We start from the raw sequence: 18339 nt of genomic DNA, 5'->3' as shown, positions 1-18339 counted from the left end.
GAAAGGCGAGTCCATGTTTATACGAAAATACCCCTGATTGGCGAAATTTACGATTGCCGAGAACTACGAAAAGCGAGGGACCACTGTATATATCAATGCTTCCTCTATGAGTGCAGTTTGGAAAAAAAGTATGGAAATTGAGTGGCAATTACTCTCCAGATACTGCTCCCATTCTTAGGGTTGCTGGTGTCAGTATTGCAAAATCCTGTTGAAGTTACCACCTTTAGACTTTTCTTCTAAAAGAGAAGATGTTCTTTTTATGCCTCTTAAACTTAAGTCAACACCTTCGCTTGCCAATCGTCAGCAGCTGGGCCTGATGGCATTCATATTCATATGCTTCAGCATTTACATCCGTCAGCTCTCATAGTTCTCTTACATCTTTTTAATCTCTTTTGGTTGCAAGGGGTTCTTTCCCATTTAAACTGGATACTTCAGGCCATGATGCCTCCCACTATTGACCCATTGCTCTTACTAGTGTAGTTTGCAAGCTGAAGGATTATCTAGTAAATAGACATAGTATGGTATTTAGAGACACAGTAGTCTTTCCACCTGCCAATTTGGCTTTCATATGGGCCACTCCACTATTGACTCCTTACTCCGCTTAGATACCCATGTTTGTAATGCCTTTGGTTCATTGCAGTCTTTTTCGATCTTGAAAAAGCTTATGACACTACTTGGAGATATAACATCTTGGCCCAAGCTCATTCCTTATGCCTCCGGGAAAATCTGCCACTTTTCCTCTTAAAAACTTCTTGTCCGAAAAACAGTTCAGTGTCCGGGTTAATAATGTGCTTTCCCTTGACTATATCCAGGCTGAAGGTGTCCCCTAAAGATGTCCTTTGCACCACTCTTTTTCTACTAGCTATTAATGCTCTGGCCTCTGTTCTCATATCTAATATTTGGTCATCACTATGTGATAACTTTGCTATAATTTGTGCAGGTGCTGACTACCACCTAGTAGAAACCACTCCCCAGCATGCTGTCAACTGTGTTTCCCACTGGGCTGCTACTAATGGGTTAGAATTTTCTGATACTAAAACACACCAGATTACTTTTATAGATGTTTTGGTGTCTCTAATACTCCAGTATACCTGTATAGTTCCCACATCTCTGAACATGATACAGTCAGATTTCTTGGTTTTCTGTTTGATTGGCAGCTGACCTGGAAGCTCCAGATTACCTCCTTGAAAGCAACTTGCCACAGCTGGCTGAACCTTCTTAAAACCCTCTCTCATCTTTCTTGGGGGAAAAGATCGACGACTCTCTGGCCTCATTCTGCTTTAATTTTATAGAAACTAAATTATGGCAACCAGATATACACTGCAATTACTCCTGGAACTCTTTCTAAACTTGATGTTATTAATCATCAGGGATTATGTTTGTGTCTAAGTGCTTTTCGTCTCCTGTCGAGAGCCTATATGCAGAGGTGAATGTTCCATCTTTGTATGACTGGCATAATGCCCACTGTCTCCAATATTTTGTCTGCTCTCATGACCTCCACGATCCTCCTACATACAGGATGGTAATGAAGGTTAGTAGAGGTCCATTGTTTGATCACTGCTCCTTTTAACTCTGTCCCTTTTCTCTCCATATTCAATCTCTTGGCCTCTCTTCAATTGCCCCCTTTATATGTTCATCTGGTATATAACTTTTCTCTTACCCCTTGGGAGGTGCCCACAATTCAAGCCTGTTCTTCCCCACTGCTGTGTGTGAAAGCTCAAATATCTAGAGATGCTTCTCCTTTTTTTCTTAACCACTTTCAATCTCATCCTCATGCCACTACAGTTTACACTGGTTCTAGTTCTTTGACGGTGTCGGGTTTACAGTAGTGTTCCCAGATAGTGTTGTTCAATGTCGTTTATTAGACTTGGCTAGCATTTTCACAAATGAACTGTATGCAATTCTCACTGCAATTATATTTATTGCATCCATGCCTACCTCAACATTTGTGGTAGTTTCAGATTCCTATAGTGAGTTGCAGGCTATCAAACAATTTAATTCACCTCATTCCCTAGGTTTTTGTATACAACTTTAGTTGCACTGCATTTCTAGTAAAAACAAAGAAATAATATTCTGCTGGGTCCCTGGTCATGTGGATGTTCAGGGCAATGAGCAAGCAGACTCTGCTGTGAGGTCAGTGGTACATGACCTTCCAGTTTCATACAGGAATATCCCATCTCAGATTATTTTGCTATAATCTCTAGCCACCATTGGCAACAATGTGGGTCTGAATTGATTCATAACAAATTATATTCTATCAAGCCATGTTTAAGCTTCTGGTCTTATTGTTGATGTTATAGTTGGAAGACTACACTCGCCCGTCTTCACATCGAGCACAAGTCTCACTCATGGGTATCTCATGAAGAGGCACCAAGTGCCACACTGTGAGAATTGTCAAGTTCCAATGTCAGTTTGCCATATTCTATTTGACTGTCCTGTCTACCAGCGGGCACACAGAATTTACCTAAGATGCCATCACTGCTCTAACACCCTTACTTTATCTTTCCTCCTTGCTGACAGCCCCACCTTGGACACAGACTCCCTCTTTGAAATTTTGTCAGAAACAGTTTTATTACACTTTGATTATATTCACTTCCTTTAACACTCCTCAATGCCCTTTTTAACTCTACCTCTAAAGATAAAGGATAAAGGTTTATTTCTTTGTAAAGGTTACAATGTGTAATTACAATTTTGTTTTAAGTACAAAGAAATCCACTATCATGCCGGGGCATTTCAGACAGACTAATACTAATATATAGTAACTACTTAAAACTAGACATGATAATAGTACATAGGTTGGTAGACAGCAACCACCCAGGGAGGTACTACCGTCCTGTCAAGTGAGTGTAAAACGAAAGCCTGTGATTGTTTTACATGATGGTAGGATTGCTGATGTCTTTTGTCTGTCTCATAAATATGCAAGATTACAGGTATGTCTTGCTACTTCTACTTACACTTAGGTCACACTACACATACATGTACACATTTATTTATACACACTCGTCTGAGTTTTCTTTGATTTTATCTTAATAGTTCTTGGTCTTATTACTTTTCCTTTTATATCCATGGGGAAGTGGAATAAGAATCTTTCCTCCGTAAGCCATGCGTGTTGTAAAAGTCAACTAAAATGCCGGGAACAATGGGCTAGTAACCCCTTTTCCTGTAAAGATTACTAAAAAGAATAAGAAGAAAATTGTCAAAGAGGGAAGTCTGAATGTGCATGGATGTTGTGCAAATGATAAGAAAGAGATGACTGTGGATGTTATGAATGAGAAGAAGCTGGATGTCCTGGCTTTAAGTGAAACAAAGCTGAAGGGGGTGGGAGAGTTTCCGTGGAGAGGAATAACTGGGATTAGGTCAGGGGTTTCAAATAGAGTTAGAGCTAAAGAAGGAGTAGCAATAATGTTGAAGGATAAGCTATGGCAGGAAAAGAGGGACTATAAATGTATTAATTCAAGGATTATGTGGAGTAAAATAAAGATTGGATGTGAAAAGTGGGTTATAATAAGCGTGTATGCACCTGGAGAAGAGAGAAGTGTAGAGGAGAGACAGAGATTTTGGGAAATGTTGAGTGAATGCATGGGGAGTTTTGAATCAGTGTGAGAGTAATGGTGGTTGGGGATTTCAATGCTAAAGTGGGTAAAAATGTTATGGAGGGAGTAGTAGGTAAATTTGGGGTGCCAGGGGTAAATGTAAATGGGGAGCCTTTAATTGAGCTATGTGTAGAAAGAGATTTGGTAATAAGTTATACATATTTTATGAAAAAGAGGATAAATAAATATACAAGGTATGATGTAGCACGTAATGAAAGTAGTTTATTAGATTATGTATTGGTGGATAAAAGGTTGATGGGTAGGCTCCAGGATGTACATGTTTATAGAGGGGCAACTGATATATTGGATCATTATTTAGTTGTAGCTACAGTTAGAGTAAGAGGTAGATGGGAAAAGAGGAAGGTGGCAACAACAAGTAAGAGGGAGGTGAAAGTGTATAAACTAAGGGAGGAGGAAGTTCGGGTGAGATATAAGCGACTATTGGCAGAAAGGTGGGCTAGTGCAAAGATGAGTAGTGGGGGGGTTGAAGAGGGTTGGAATAGTTTTAAAAATGCAGTATTAGAATGTGGGGCAGAAGTTTGTGGTTATAGGAGGGTGGGGGCAGGAGGAAAGAGGAGTGATTGGTGGAATGATGAAGTAAAGGGTGTGATAAAAGAGAAAAAGATAGCTTATGAGAGGTTTTTACAAAGCAGAAGTGTTATAAGAAGAGCAGAGTATATGGAGAGTAAAAGAAAGGTGAAGAGAGTGGTGAGAGAGTGCAAAAGGAGAGCAGATGAAAGAGTGGGAGAGGCACTGTCAAGAAATTTTAATGAAAATAAGAAAAAATTTTGGAGTGAGTTAAACAAGTAAAGAAAGCCTAGGGAAAGTATGGATTTGTCAGTTAAAAACAGAGTAGGGGAGTTAGTAGATGGGGAGAGGGAGGTATTAGGTAGATGGCGAGAATATTTTGAGGAACTTTTAAATGTTAAGGAAGAAAGAGGCAGTAATTTCATGCACAGGTCAGGGAGGTATACCATCTTTTAGGAGTGAAGAAGAGCAGAATGTAAGTGTGGGGGAGGTACGTGAGGCGTTACGTAAAATGAAAGGGGGTAAAGCAGCTGGAACTGATGGGATCATGACAGAAATGTTAAAAGCAAGGGGGGATATAGTGTTGGAGTGGTTGGTACTTTTGTTTAATAAATGTATGAAAGAGGGGAAGGTACCTAGGGATTGGCGGAGAGCATGTATAGTCCCTTTATATAAAGGGAAAGGGGACAAAAGAGACTGTAAAAATTATAGAGGAATAAGTTTACTGAGTATACCAGGAAAAGTGTACGGTAGGGTTATAATTGAAAGAATTAGAGGTAAGACAGAATGTAGGATTGCGGATGAGCAAGGAGGTTTCAGAGTGGGTAGGGGATGTGTAGATCAAGTGTTTACATTGAAGCATATATGTGAAAAGTATTTAGATAAAGGTAGGGAAGTTTTTATTGCATTTATGGAAATAGAAAAGGCATATGATAGAGTGGATAGGGGAGCAATGTGGCAGATGTTGCAAGTATATGGAATAGGTGGTAAGTTATTAAATGCTGTAAAGAGTTTTTATGAGGATAGTGAGGCTCAGGTTAGGGTGTGTAGAAGAGAGGGAGAATACTTCCTGGTAAAAGTAGGTCTTAGACAGGGATGTGTAATGTCACCATGGTTGTTTAATATATTTATAGATGGGGTTGTAAAGGAAGTAAATGCTAGGGTGTTCGGGAGAGGGGTGGGATTAAATTTTGGGGAATCAAATTCAAAATGGGAATTGACACAGTTACTTTTTGCTGATGATACTGTGCTTATGGGAGATTCTAAAGAAAAATTGTAAAGGTTAGTGGATGAGTTTGGGAATGTGTGTAAAGGTAGAAAGTTGAAAGTTAACATAGAAAAGAGTAAGGTGATGAGGGTGTCAAATGATTTAGATAAAGAAAAATTGGATATCAAATTGGGGAGGAGGAGTATGGAAGAAGTGAATGTTTTCAGATACAGTGGACCCCCACATAACGATGGCATCACATAGCGATTATTTCGCATACCGCTTACTTTAATCGCAAAATTTTTGCCGCGCATACCGATTAAAAACCCGCTCACCGATTTTCGTCCGAGACGCGTCCAATGTGCGCCCTCAGCCTGCCTCACATGTGCCGCCCGTGCCATTGTTTACCAGCCAGCCTCCGCGGTAACATCCAAGCATACACTCGGAATATTTCGTATTATTACAGTGTTTTCGGTGCTGTTTCTGGAAAATAAGTGACCATGGGCCCCAAGAAAGCTTCTAGTGCCAACCCTACACCAATAAGGGTGAGAATTACTATAGAAATGAAGAAAGAGATCATTGATAAGTATGAAAGTGGAGTGCGTATAGCCGACCTAGTCAAGCTGTACAAGAAACCCCAATCAACCATCGCTACTATTGTGGGCACCAGAAAGACAATCAAGGAAGCTGTTCTTGCCAAAGGTTTAACTGTGTTTTCGAAACAAAGATCGCAAGTGATGGAAGATGTTGAGAGACTCTTATTGGTGTGGATAAATGAAAAACAGATAGCAGGAGATAGCGTCTCTCAAGCGATCATATGTGAAAAGGCTAGGAAGTTGCATGAGGATTTAATTAAAAAAATGCCTGCAACTAGTGATGATGTGAGTGAATTTAAGGCCAGCAAAGGTTGGTTTGAGAGATTTAAGAAGCGTAGTGGCATCCATAGTGTGATAAGGCATGGTGAGGCTGCCAGTTCGGACCACAAAGCGGCTGAAACATATGTGCAGGAATTCAAGGAGTACATAGAAACTGAAGGACTGAAACCTGAACAAGTGTTTAATTGTGATGAAACAGGCCTGTTCTGGAAGAAAATGCCAAGCAGGACCTACATTACTCAGGAGGAAAAGGCACTCCCAGGACATAAGAATATGAAAGACAGGCTTACTCTTCTCATGTGTGCCAATGCTACTGGTGATTGCAAAGTGAAGCCTTTATTAGTGTATCACTCTGAAACTCCCAGAGCGTTCAGGCAAAAGAATGTCCTCAAGGATAATTTGTGTGTGCTGTGGAGGGCAAACAGTAAGGCATGGGTCACTAGGGAATTTTTCTATAACTGGTTACACCATGCATTTGCCCCCAATGTGAAAGATTACCTAACTGAAAAGAAATTAGAACTTAAGTGCCTCCTGGTGTTAGACAATGCCCCTGGTCATCCTACAGACGTGGCAGAGCGACTTTATGGGGACATGAGCTTCATTAAGGTGAAGTTTTTGCCTCCTAATACCACTCCTCTCCTGCAGCCCATGGACCAGCAGGTTATTTCCAACTTCAAGAAACTGTACACAAAAGCTCTGTTTGAAAGGTGCTTTGTAATGACCTCAGAAACTCAACTGACTCTAAGAGAGTTTTGGAGAGATCACTTTAATATCCTCAATTGTGTAAACCTTATAGGTAAGGCTTGGGAGGAAGTGACCAAGAGGACCTTGAACTCTGCTTGGAAGAAACTGTGGCCAGAATGTGTAGACAAAAGGGATTTTGAAGGGTTTGAGGCTAACCCTGAGATGATTATGCCAGTTGAGGAATCCATTGTGGCATTGGGAAAGTCCTTGGGGTTGGAGGTTAGTGGGGAGGATGTGGAAGAGTTGGTGGAGGAGGACAATGAAGAACTAACCACTGATGAGCTGATAGATCAACTTCAAGAGCAAGAGGCCAGACCTGGGGAAACTGGTTCAGAGGAGGGGAGAGAGAAATTGAAGAAGTTGCCTACTACAAAGATTAAGGAAATCTGTGCAAAGTGGCTTGAAGTGCAAACCTTCATGGATGAAAATCACCCTCACACAGCTATTGCAAGCCGTGCTGGTGATTATTACACTGACAATGTTGTGAAACACTTTAGGCAAGTCATAAAGGAACGAGAGGTACAGGCCACTATGGACAGATATCTTGTGCGAAAGAAGTCCAGTGACTCTGAAGCTGGCCCTAGTGGCATTAAAAGAAGAAGGGAAGTAACCCCAGAAAAGGACTTGCTACCTCAAGTCCTAATGGAAGGGGATTCCCCTTCTAAACAGTAAGAAAATAATGCTCTCCCCTCCTCCCATCCCATCAATCATCACCAGATCTTCAATAAAAGTAAGTGTCATGTAAGTGTGCATGCCTTTTTCAGTTTGTGTGTATTAAAATTAACATTTCATGTGGTATAAAAAAAAAAATTTTCATACTTTTGGGTGTCTTGCACGGATTAATTTTATTTCCATTATTTCTTATGGGGAAAATTCATTCACATAACGATTATTTCGCATAACAATTACCCCTCTTGCACGGATTAAAATCGTTAACCGGGGGTCCACTGTACTTGGGAGTTGACGTGTCGGCGGATGGATTTATGAAGGATGAGGTTAATCATAGAATTGATGAGGGAAAAAAGGTGAGTGGTGCGTTGAGGTATATGTGGAGTCAAAAAACGTTCTCTATGGAGGCAAAGAAGGGAATGTATGAAAGTATAGTAGTACCAACACTCTTATATGGGTGTGAAGCTTGGGTGGTAAATGCAGCAGCGAGGAGACGGATGGACGCAGTGGAGATGTCCTGTTTAAGGGCAATGTGTGGTGTAAATATTATGCAGAAAATTCGGAGTGTGGAAATTAGGAAAAGGTGTGGAGTTAATAAAAGTATTAGCCAGAGGGCAGAAGAGGGGTTGTTGAGGTGGTTTGGTCATTTAGAGAGAATGGATCAAAGTAGAATGACATGGAAAGCATATAAATCTATAGGGGAAGGAAGGCGGGGTAGGGGTCGTCCTCGAAAGGGTTGGAAAGAGGGGGTAAAGGAGGTTTTGTGGGCAAGGGGCTTGGACTTCCAGCAAGCGTGCGTGAGCGTGTTAGATAGGAGTGAATGGAGATGAATGGTACTTGGGACCTGACGATCTGTTGGAGTGTGAGCAGGGTAATATTTAGTGAAGGGATTCAGGGAAACCGGTTATTTTCATATAGTCGGACTTGAGTCCTGGAAATGGGAAGTACAATGCCTGCACTTTAAAGGAGGGGTATGTTGTGTATCTTTATATGTGTATGCTTCTAAACTGTTGTATTCTGAGCACCTCTGCAAAAACAGTGATAATGTGCGAGTGTGGTGAAAGTGTTGAATGATGATGAAAGTATTTTCTTTTTGGGGATTTTCTTTCTTTTTTGGGTCACCCTGCCTCGGTGGGAGACGGCCGACTTGTTGAAAAAAAAAAGAAAACTACTACAACTATACTCTTCACCCTTACTGATCTCTTATCAGGCATATATATTACACCTTTAGCACATCCTACCCTGCAGTGCTGTATGACCCTTAGAGGTTTAGCATTTGGTCATGAAAATAATTATAATGTATCATTTTATATTAGGTATTCTACACTGCTCCTGATCTTAATATACAGCCTCTCCTCACTTAATGACAGAGTTCTGCTCCTAGGACCACGTTAGTAAACTAATTTGTCGCTAAGAAAGGAGAATAGTACAATGGCAGTGGGTTTGTGTCAACCATTCTTGACATTGTTTTAATGTCACCTTTGCACTATTTATAAAATTTTTAGTATATTTTAAAATGTTTATATAGTAGTGTACTGTACAGGAAGGCCCCACTTATACGGCTGGTTAGGTTCCAGGCTACCGCCGTAAAGTGGAACACCCTTTTTTTCCACTTACAAATGCATACAAACACTAGATAACAAGTTTACACTAACATACATTAAGTTAGCAATAGAACCAGGCATCAAAAAACAATAAAAAAGTACAATACACACATAGTGCACTCATTACTTACCTTAAAATATTTATATTCTTAATCTAGGGTGAGACAAGTAGTATTTATTGTAAGAAATCAAGTGTGGTATGTATGGTAGTCAGCCAGGCTACCATACCAGGCCACCCCACCCACACATACAATTCTATGATATTTAAGCATCCCAGAGCGATAAAATGTATATACAGTTCACTCATTACTTACCTTAAAATATAGGGTGAGATGAGTAGTATTTATTGTAAAAAATCAAGTGTGGTATGTATGGTAGTCAGCCGGGCTACCATACCAGGCCAACCCACCTACACATAATATTCTATTACATTTAAGCATCCCAGAGTGATAAAATGTATATACAGTTCACTCATTACTTACCTTAAAATATTTGTAGTCTTAATGTAGGGTCAGGAGTAAGTAAATGAGATAAAACGAATAAATGAGAGAGAGAAAGAATGAGTGCATGAGAGAGGACAGGCGCAGAGTTATGAAAACAAACCAGGCGAAGGTAAGTTTTGTTAACGAAGTGTACACGTCTGGTTTGTGTACAAGTTACATTGTGTACAGGTTGTCTCTACATTGATATGGTAGAATAAATAAAGAAGAACACTCCCATTCTCATGTAACATCATTTTGAGAAGAAATGATGCTCTGAGTGAAGGCAATGGAAATAAGTCACTCTGACTTTTTTGGGTTATCCTAGGTTCTCTACACATATGTTGTTATGTATGATAATCTATGTAACTGTATTTGTGTATACCTGAATAAACTTACATACATACGAAAGGAATAATTTTCTACAGTTACCCCCAGTAACACATTTTCTCTTATGTTAGATTAGAGAAAATGTTATTCTTGGCATCACTTGTACAAGTTATCTGGCTACCACATCTCATATTTATGTTTATTTATTCTATTGTAGGGTGTATTTATCATCTTTTTATGTTATGTATCGTGTTTATTATATAATTTTGAAAAAAATATCATGGATGGATTAATGAAAATGTGTATATTAACGTAATATACAACATTTAATAAGACTCGGTGATTATTATTATTATTATTAGCATTTCTAATATGGCGTCACTTGTGCAAGTCGTCTGCTACCACATCTCATATTTATGTTTATTTATTCTATTGTGGGGTGTATTTATCATCTTTTTATGTTATGTATCGTGTTTATTATATAATTTTGAAAAAAATATCATAGATGGATTAATGAAAATGTGTATTTAACGTAATATACGACATTTAAATGAGACTCGATGATTATTATTATCATTACTAATATGACGTCTGGAGACATAAGACACTCTTACTGACTTTAATGTGTACCTGCACGCCAGCACAGTATGTAAGTTTATTTAAGTACAGGTATACATAAGTATAATTATCAGAGTATATATAAAATATGAAATAACTTTTAAAAACATTTGAAATTTTGGAGTTTCCAGACAAAATGGAGAGACTTAGTGCTTACTGAGCTCACGAAGAATGTAAACAAACAAGGTGGGGCGCGGTGACCGTATTAGAAAGTCAGGTGGGGGGAGCCGTATAGCGAGTTTTGGTCATAATTTGAAATGACCGTATTAGCGGAACGCCGTAAAGTGAAACGCCGTAAAGCAGGGCCCTGCTGTATATTGTAATAAAGAGAATACAGGAAATCAGCTCTAATATTCATTATTTAGGTATGCATACTGGTCAGAGAGCCTGTTGTAAGTCCGAGTCATCGGTAAATGAGTACGTCACTAAGTGAGGAGGGGTTGTATTTAGTTTTTGCCTTCTTGCTGGTTGCTCTCTTTTCTGCTCTTGACCTCCTATATCTTTTCTATTCATTCTTGATTTTTTATCAAAACTTCTTTGCACTGCCAGTTGAGCTACGATTTCTCTACTTCGTATTTGTTTCTCTCTGCAGATAAACTCTGATCTTCTCAATTGCTGTTGAAGACTCATACCATAAGGATGTCAGTGGGAATTATATACATGTACAGCATTTTAAATGCTGGTGTACATTACACACAAGCACACCATCTACTCTAAAATCCTGAAAATGGGAAGGAAAAAAAAAAAAAAAAAAAGAGACTCACTTGTACTGTCCACCAGAATCACAGAGGTAGAGTTCATCGGTGGTAATGTGACGGTCAGTTTCAGGAGATGGTGTGTAGTGAATCACAGCAGCATTGGGTCCCACTGATGAAATTGTTGAGAAACTCAATCCAGCAAAGTATTCCAACTCGCTGTGATAGAGAAGAGAAAATATACATATTTCTGCTTATACAATTCACAGTTATAAAAATATGTCCAGCAAAAGTGACTAAAATGCAAATAGAATGTGATGAAAAGATGTTGCCTTGACCAACACAGGAAATTAACTCATCACTAACATATAACATAAAATGATAAAATGGTCATAAATACTACAAAGAAAAAGCTCACAAGATGAAATGACCCAAGCTTGTTAACTACATAAGTGCAGCAAAGGAGTTGCCACTAAGGTCATGAACACAGTTACACAAAATTCAAAAGAGTTTCAGCAATTCCAGATCATTTTCATCCATCAAGAACAAAGATAAACTAAAATTAATATTTATAGAAGTGCAACATCCCCACCCATCATTCAGAGTGCAGGCACTTTACCTTCCACCTCCAGAACTCATGTCCAGCTAATAATTTTTCCTGAAACCCTTTATGAATGTTACCTTGCTTAAACTCCAACAGCACATAAAATCCCAAACATTACTTGCCTTTATTTCACTGATTGATGACCAAGCCCCTGTCCTTCAAAACCAGTTTCACCCATTCCAACACTTTCTGGAACATCCTCTACCCCTACTTCTGTCCACCCCAGATTTACATACACTCTTAATAAGTCTATTCTCCTCCATTCATTCTAAATAACCAGACTACCCCAAAATTCCTCCTTTGCTCACTGAACTGCACTTTATATACCACTACACCACCTTCCAATTTCTAAGTTTCTTATACTCTGGAAAAAATGCACATCACACACAGATTTCAAACATATCTCCACTACCTCAGCCTTGCAACATTTAACCCTTAAACTGTCCAAATGTAGATCTACATTCATGTGCATAGTGCTCCGACCTTGATTTTCCCCAAGCATGTAAAAGAAACGTAGATCTACATTCGGAGCCCCCTGCATCTGAAAGTAGATCTACGTTTGGACAGTTTAAGGGTTAAAGACCATGCCTTACTCTCACAAAGTGTTGATACCACTTTATATGACAAACTTTTTCCTCTCCAATCCAATCCAAAATATCTACATACGGAGAATAGGATAGCAGATGAACAAGGAGGCTTTAGGAAAGGTAGGGGGTGTGTGGACCAGGTGTTTACAGTGAAACATATAAGTGAACAGTATTTAGATAAGGCTAAAGAGGTCTTTGCGGCATTTATGGATTTGGAAAAGGCGTATGACAGGGAAGCAATGTGGCAGATGTTGCAGGTGTATGGTGTAGGAGGTATGTTACTGAAAGCAGTGAAGAGTTTTTACGAGGATAGTGAGGCTCAAGTTAGAGTACATAGGAAAGAGGGAAATTATTTCCCAGTAAAAGTAGGCCTTAGACAGGGATGTGTGATGTCACCATGGTTGTTTAATATATTTATAGATGGGGTTGTAAGAGAAGTAAATGCGAGGGTCTTGGCAAGAGGCGTGGAGTTAAAAGATAAAGAATCACACATAAAGTGGGAGTTGTCACAGTTGCTCTTTGCTGATGACACTGTGCTCTTGGGAGATTCTGAAGAGAAGTTGCAGAGATTGGTGGATGAATTTGGTAGGGTGTGCAAAAGAAGAAAATTGAAAGTGAATACAGGAAAGAGTAAGGTTATGAGGATAACAAAAAGATTAGGTGATGAAAGATTGGATATCAGATTGGAGGGAGAGAGTATGGAGGAGGTGAATGTATTCAGATATTTGGGAGTGGACGTGTCAGCGAATGGGTCTATGAAAGATGAGGTGAATCATAGAATTGATGAGGGGAAAAGGGTGAGTGGTGCACTTAGGAGTCTGTGGAGACAAAGAGGGGAAAGTATGAGAGTATAGTTTTACCAACGCTCTTATATGGGTGTGAAGCATGGGTGATGAATGTTGCAGCGAGGAGAAGGCTGGAGGCAGTGGAGATGTCATGTCTGAGGGCAATGTGTGGTGTGAATATAATGCAGAGAATTCGTAGTTTGGAAGTTAGGAGGAGGTGCGGGATTACCAAAACTGTTGTCCAGAGGGCTGAGGAAGGGTTGTTGAGGTGGTTCGGACATGTAGAGAGAATGGAGTGAAACAGAATGACTTCAAGAGTGTATCAGTCTGTAGTGGAAGGAAGGCGGGGTAGGAGTCGGCCTAGGAAAGGTTGGAGGGAGGGGGTAAAGGAGGTTTTGTGTGCGAGGGGCTTGGACTTCCAGCAGGCATGCGTGAGCGTGTTTGATAGGAGTGAATGGAGACAAATGGTTTTTAATACTTGACGTGCTGTTGGAGTGTGAGCAAAGTAACATTTATGAAGGGGTTCAGGGAAACCGGCAGGCTGGACTTGAGCCCTGGAGATGGGAAGTACAGTGCCTGCACTCTGAAGGAGGGGTGTTAATGTTGCAGTTTAAAAACTGTAGTGTAAAGCACCCTTCTGGCAAGACAGTGATGGAGTGAATGATGGTGAAAGTTTTTCATTTTCGGGCCACCCTGCCTTGGTGGGAATCGGCCAGTGTGATAATAAAATAAAATATATTTACTTCCTCTCTCTAATCTGATATCAAATCTTTTGTTGCCTAAATTTATTATTCCTACTCTCATCACCTAACTCTGTTCAATGTTCACTTTTAAAAATTCCTACAATCCTTTCCAAACTCTTCCACTAAACTTTGCAATTTCTATCCAGAATCTCCCAAAAGCACTGTGTCATCAGGCTAAGAGCAACTCCCATTTCAGAGATAATTCATTATCTTCTAACACTTCAACTCTTAACATTCTAGCAGTCGCTCTTTTAACATATGCATCTACAAATGTAGTAAACCAGTCAAAATGGGAGAGGGGGGGGGGGGAACCTTGGGTAACACAGTCCAAGAGGCAACAAATAAAAAAAGTGACAGAATAAAAGATTATTATTATTATTAGTCTTTCTTTCAACACACCGACAGCGTCCCACGAAGGCAGGGTGGCCCAAAAGGAAAAACAACACACATGGCTTACGGAGGAAGAATTCTGTTCCACTTCCCCATGGAGATAAGAGGAAATAAACAAGAACAAGAATAGTAAGAAAATAGAAGAAAACCCAGAGGGGTGTGTATATATATGCTTGTACATACATGTAAGTAGAAGTAGTAGTAACAAGACGTACCAGAAATCTTGCATGTTTCTTTCTTCTTTCAACAAATCAGCCATTTCCCACCAAGGCAGGGTGGCCCAAAAAAAAAAAAAAAATTTCTTTTTAATTTTAGTAATGTATACAGGAGAAGGGGTTACTGACCCCTTGCTCCCAGCATTTTAGTACTCTTACGACATGCATGGCTTACAGAGGAAGAATTCTGTTCCACTTCCCCATGGAGATAAGAGGAAATAAGAACTAGTAAGAAAATAGAAGACAACCCAGAGGGGTGTGTATATACAGTGGGCCCTTGACCAACGATATTAATCTGTTCCAGAGCTTGTCCTTAGCCGAATTTATTGTTAGACAAATTAATTTTCCCCATATGAAATAATGGAAATCCAATTACAGTGGACCCCCGGTTCCCGATGTTACCGGTATCCGATAAATTCGGTTGCCAATGCATTTGATCGAAAAAATTTTGCCTCGCTTCCCGATACAAAACCCGGTATGCGATACGATTCGTACGAGACGTGTTCACTTGTGGCCTGAACTCCCCCATGTGTACCAGTGTTTACAAGCCAGCCAGTGTGCGCGCATCTAAGGATACATTCGGTACATTCCATATTATCCATATTATCACTGTTTTTGGTGCTTGTTTCTGCAAAATAAGTCACCATGGGACCCAAGAAAGCTCCTAGTGCCAACCCTTCGAGACCAAGGGTGCTAATGACTGTTGAAATGAAGAAAGAGATAATTGCAAAGTACGAAAGTGGAGTGTGTGTGTCGGAACTGGTCAGGTTGTATAGTAAACCCCAATCAACCATCTCTACTATAGTGTGCAGGAAAATGGCAATCAAGGAAGCTGTTCTTGCAAAAGGTGCAACTGTGATTACGAAACAGCGACCGCAAGTGTTAGAAAATGTTGAGAGACTGTTATTGGTGTGAATAAATGAAAAACAGATAGCAGGAGATAGCATCTCTCAAGCGATCATTTGTGAAAAGGGTGATGAAAATCACCCTCACACAGCTATTGCAAGCCATGCTGGTGACTATTACACTGACAATGCTGTGAAACACTTTAGGAAAGTCATAAAGGAACGAGAGGTACAGGCCTCTATGGACAGATATGTTGTGCGACAGAAGTCCAGTGACTCTCAAGCTGGTCCTAGTGGCATTAAAAGAAGAAGGGAAGTAACCCCAGAAAAGGACTTGCTACCTCAAGTCCTAATGGAAGGGGATTCCCCTTCTAAACACTAAGACCATCCACACACTCCCCTCCTCCCATCCCATCAATCATCACCAGATCTTCAATAAAGGTAAGTGTCATGTAACTGTGCATGTCTTCTTCAGTTTGTGTGTATTAAACTTAATATTTCATGTGGTAAAAAATGTCTTTTTTCATACTTTTGGGTGTCTTGCACGGATTAATTTGATTTCCATTATTTCTTATGGGGAAAATTGGTTCGCTCTCCGATAATTTTGGTTTACGATGAGCTCTCAGGAACGGATTAATATCGTGAACCGGGGGTCCACTGTAATCCATTCCAGACATAAAAAAGTATTAAAAAAAATATAATTTTTTTTTCATGAAATATATATTTCCCTACAAAGAAAACAATGAGACATGCACAATAACTACATAAATGCTAAAATGACACCTATCTTTATTGAAGAGTATTGATGAGTGATGAGACACTGTTTTTCTTGAACAATCTGGGATTTTCAGAGTGATACATGATTAAAGGCTTCACTCTGCAATCCCCACTAGCATTACAACAAAACAGAGTTAGCCTGTCTTTCATTGGCTTGTCCTGGGAGTGCCTTTTCCTCCTGAGTAATGTAGGTTCTGTTGGACAATTTCTTCCAGAACAGGCCTGTTTCGTCACAATTGAACACTTGTTGGGGTTGGAATTTTTCAGCTTCGCCATGCCTTATCACACTGTGTATACCACTACGATTCTTAAATCTCTCAAACCAACCTTTGCTGGCCTTAAATTCACCAATATGAGCAATAGTTCCAGGCATTTTTTCCTGTCCACCTGGGTGTTAGTAAAATGGTGTGGGTTGCATCCTGGGGGACAAAATTAACCCATTCAGGGTCCGCCCCGTAGATCAACGGCTTTACGTTGAGTGTCCAAACCGTAGATCTATGCCAAAATTCTAGCGCCATCAAATTTAGTGCGAAAACGCTCATAGGCCTACATGTGAGAGAACGGGTCTGTGTGGTGGGTGTGCGCCATAAACAAAAAATCTAGGCGCCCGCATAGCATTGTGGGAACACCGGTTCAGTTACCCTTGTTCACCATGCCTCGTCGCAAGTCAGCTCTCACTCCCCGGAAAATTGGGACTCTCCTCTTCCTATCTGATAGTTCTGACACTGATGGAAGTGGAAATGAAGACGAATTCTACGGCTTTGATCAGTTAGTGACCGAAAAGAATGACCAGGATATCGATAATAGTGCAGAAAACCCTGACGATCCTCAACCTTCTACCTCTGGTGTGGGCACTCGTGACTCACGGTCGGTTGTTCCTCATCGCAAGAGAAAACTAATATTTTGGCGTGGCCAGGCCTCTGACTTCAGTAATGATGATGATAGTGACGTGGACTGTGATTTTATTGCGCTCGACGATCAATCGAGTAGTGATAGTGAGGAATCATATTCACCAGTGAAGCGTCGGTATGTTCGCCGCCGCATGCGCTCGGGTAGTGTACCCTATGCTGTGCCCAGGGGACGGAGTACATCCCGGAGTACATCCCGTGGCCCAACACCAGTTTTAGGTAGTGATAGTGAGGATGATGTGGCTACACTTGGCATGGATAGACCACAGGCATCAGTGGATGGTGTTAGTGGTGATGGTAGTGGCACCGCCATGCGTGACTTGCCAGGCCACACTGGGACCCACGCTGCTGACTCGTCAGTTCAAGGACAAAGCGGAGCGCCAGCCACCAGCCCACCACAACCACAACCACCCGCACAACCAGCCTATGATGTCCAGTATCCACCAGCAAACCGTATGTGGGATTGGCAGCAAAATCCCAATTTTGTTCCCAAGCCTCACCACTTTGATGATTCTCAAAATGGAATTCTACCTACTTGTCCCCTTGGAACCACGGCCAATGAACTGGAATTCTTTGAATTATTCTTTGACCAGCCATTGATGGAAATAATTGTCAGGGAAAGTAATAAGTATTTTGAGTACACCATGGCAAATACGATCTTATCACCACAGTCAAGACTACACAGGTGGAAAGAGACGACTGTTGCAGAAATGTATTTGCTTTTTGCAACAATAATGCTTATGCCTCACGTCTATAAGCATAATATAAAAGCATACTGGTCCACAGATCGGCTAATTTCTACCCCGGTCTTCAGTGAAATCATGCCAGTGAACAGGTTTATCTTACTCTTACGTATGTTGCACTTCTCTGACAAAACCAGGCCTGACAGAAGTGACAGGTTATACAAGATTAGAAATGTTTTCATGTATCTCAAACAAAAGTTCAGGATATACTTTTATCCATTCAAGAATCTTGTAATTGACGAGTCTTTGATTTTGTTCAAAGGTAGACTGTCATTCAAGCAGTATATACCGAGCAAGAGGAAACGCTTTGGTATAAAACTGTTTGTACTCTGTGATTGTGACAGTGGCCTGGTGTTGGATATTGTTGTATACACGGGTAGTAAAACATTGAAAGATACCA

At 40.4% G+C, this 18339-nt stretch overlaps 1 protein-coding gene across 6 annotated transcripts in view; it reads right to left on the bottom strand.

The window, feature by feature from the left end:
* The window catches only part of ApepP (Aminopeptidase P), a 352561-nt gene that overhangs the window by 13455 nt on the left and 320767 nt on the right, over positions 1-18339 (bottom strand). For all 6 annotated transcript variants that reach the window (XM_070101351.1, XM_070101369.1, XM_070101338.1 and 3 more), the window contains one exon: positions 11412-11561. In XM_070101351.1, coding sequence (XP_069957452.1) covers positions 11412-11561 — 150 coding nt within the window. The remainder of the gene's footprint in view (positions 1-11411; positions 11562-18339) is intronic.

The sequence above is a fragment of the Cherax quadricarinatus genome, chromosome 5 (genome assembly GCF_038502225.1).
Source record: "Cherax quadricarinatus isolate ZL_2023a chromosome 5, ASM3850222v1, whole genome shotgun sequence".
Lineage (NCBI taxonomy): Eukaryota > Metazoa > Arthropoda > Malacostraca > Decapoda > Parastacidae > Cherax > Cherax quadricarinatus.
Note: the sequence above shows the minus strand (reverse complement) of the source record. Positions and strands in the feature narration are given on the sequence as shown.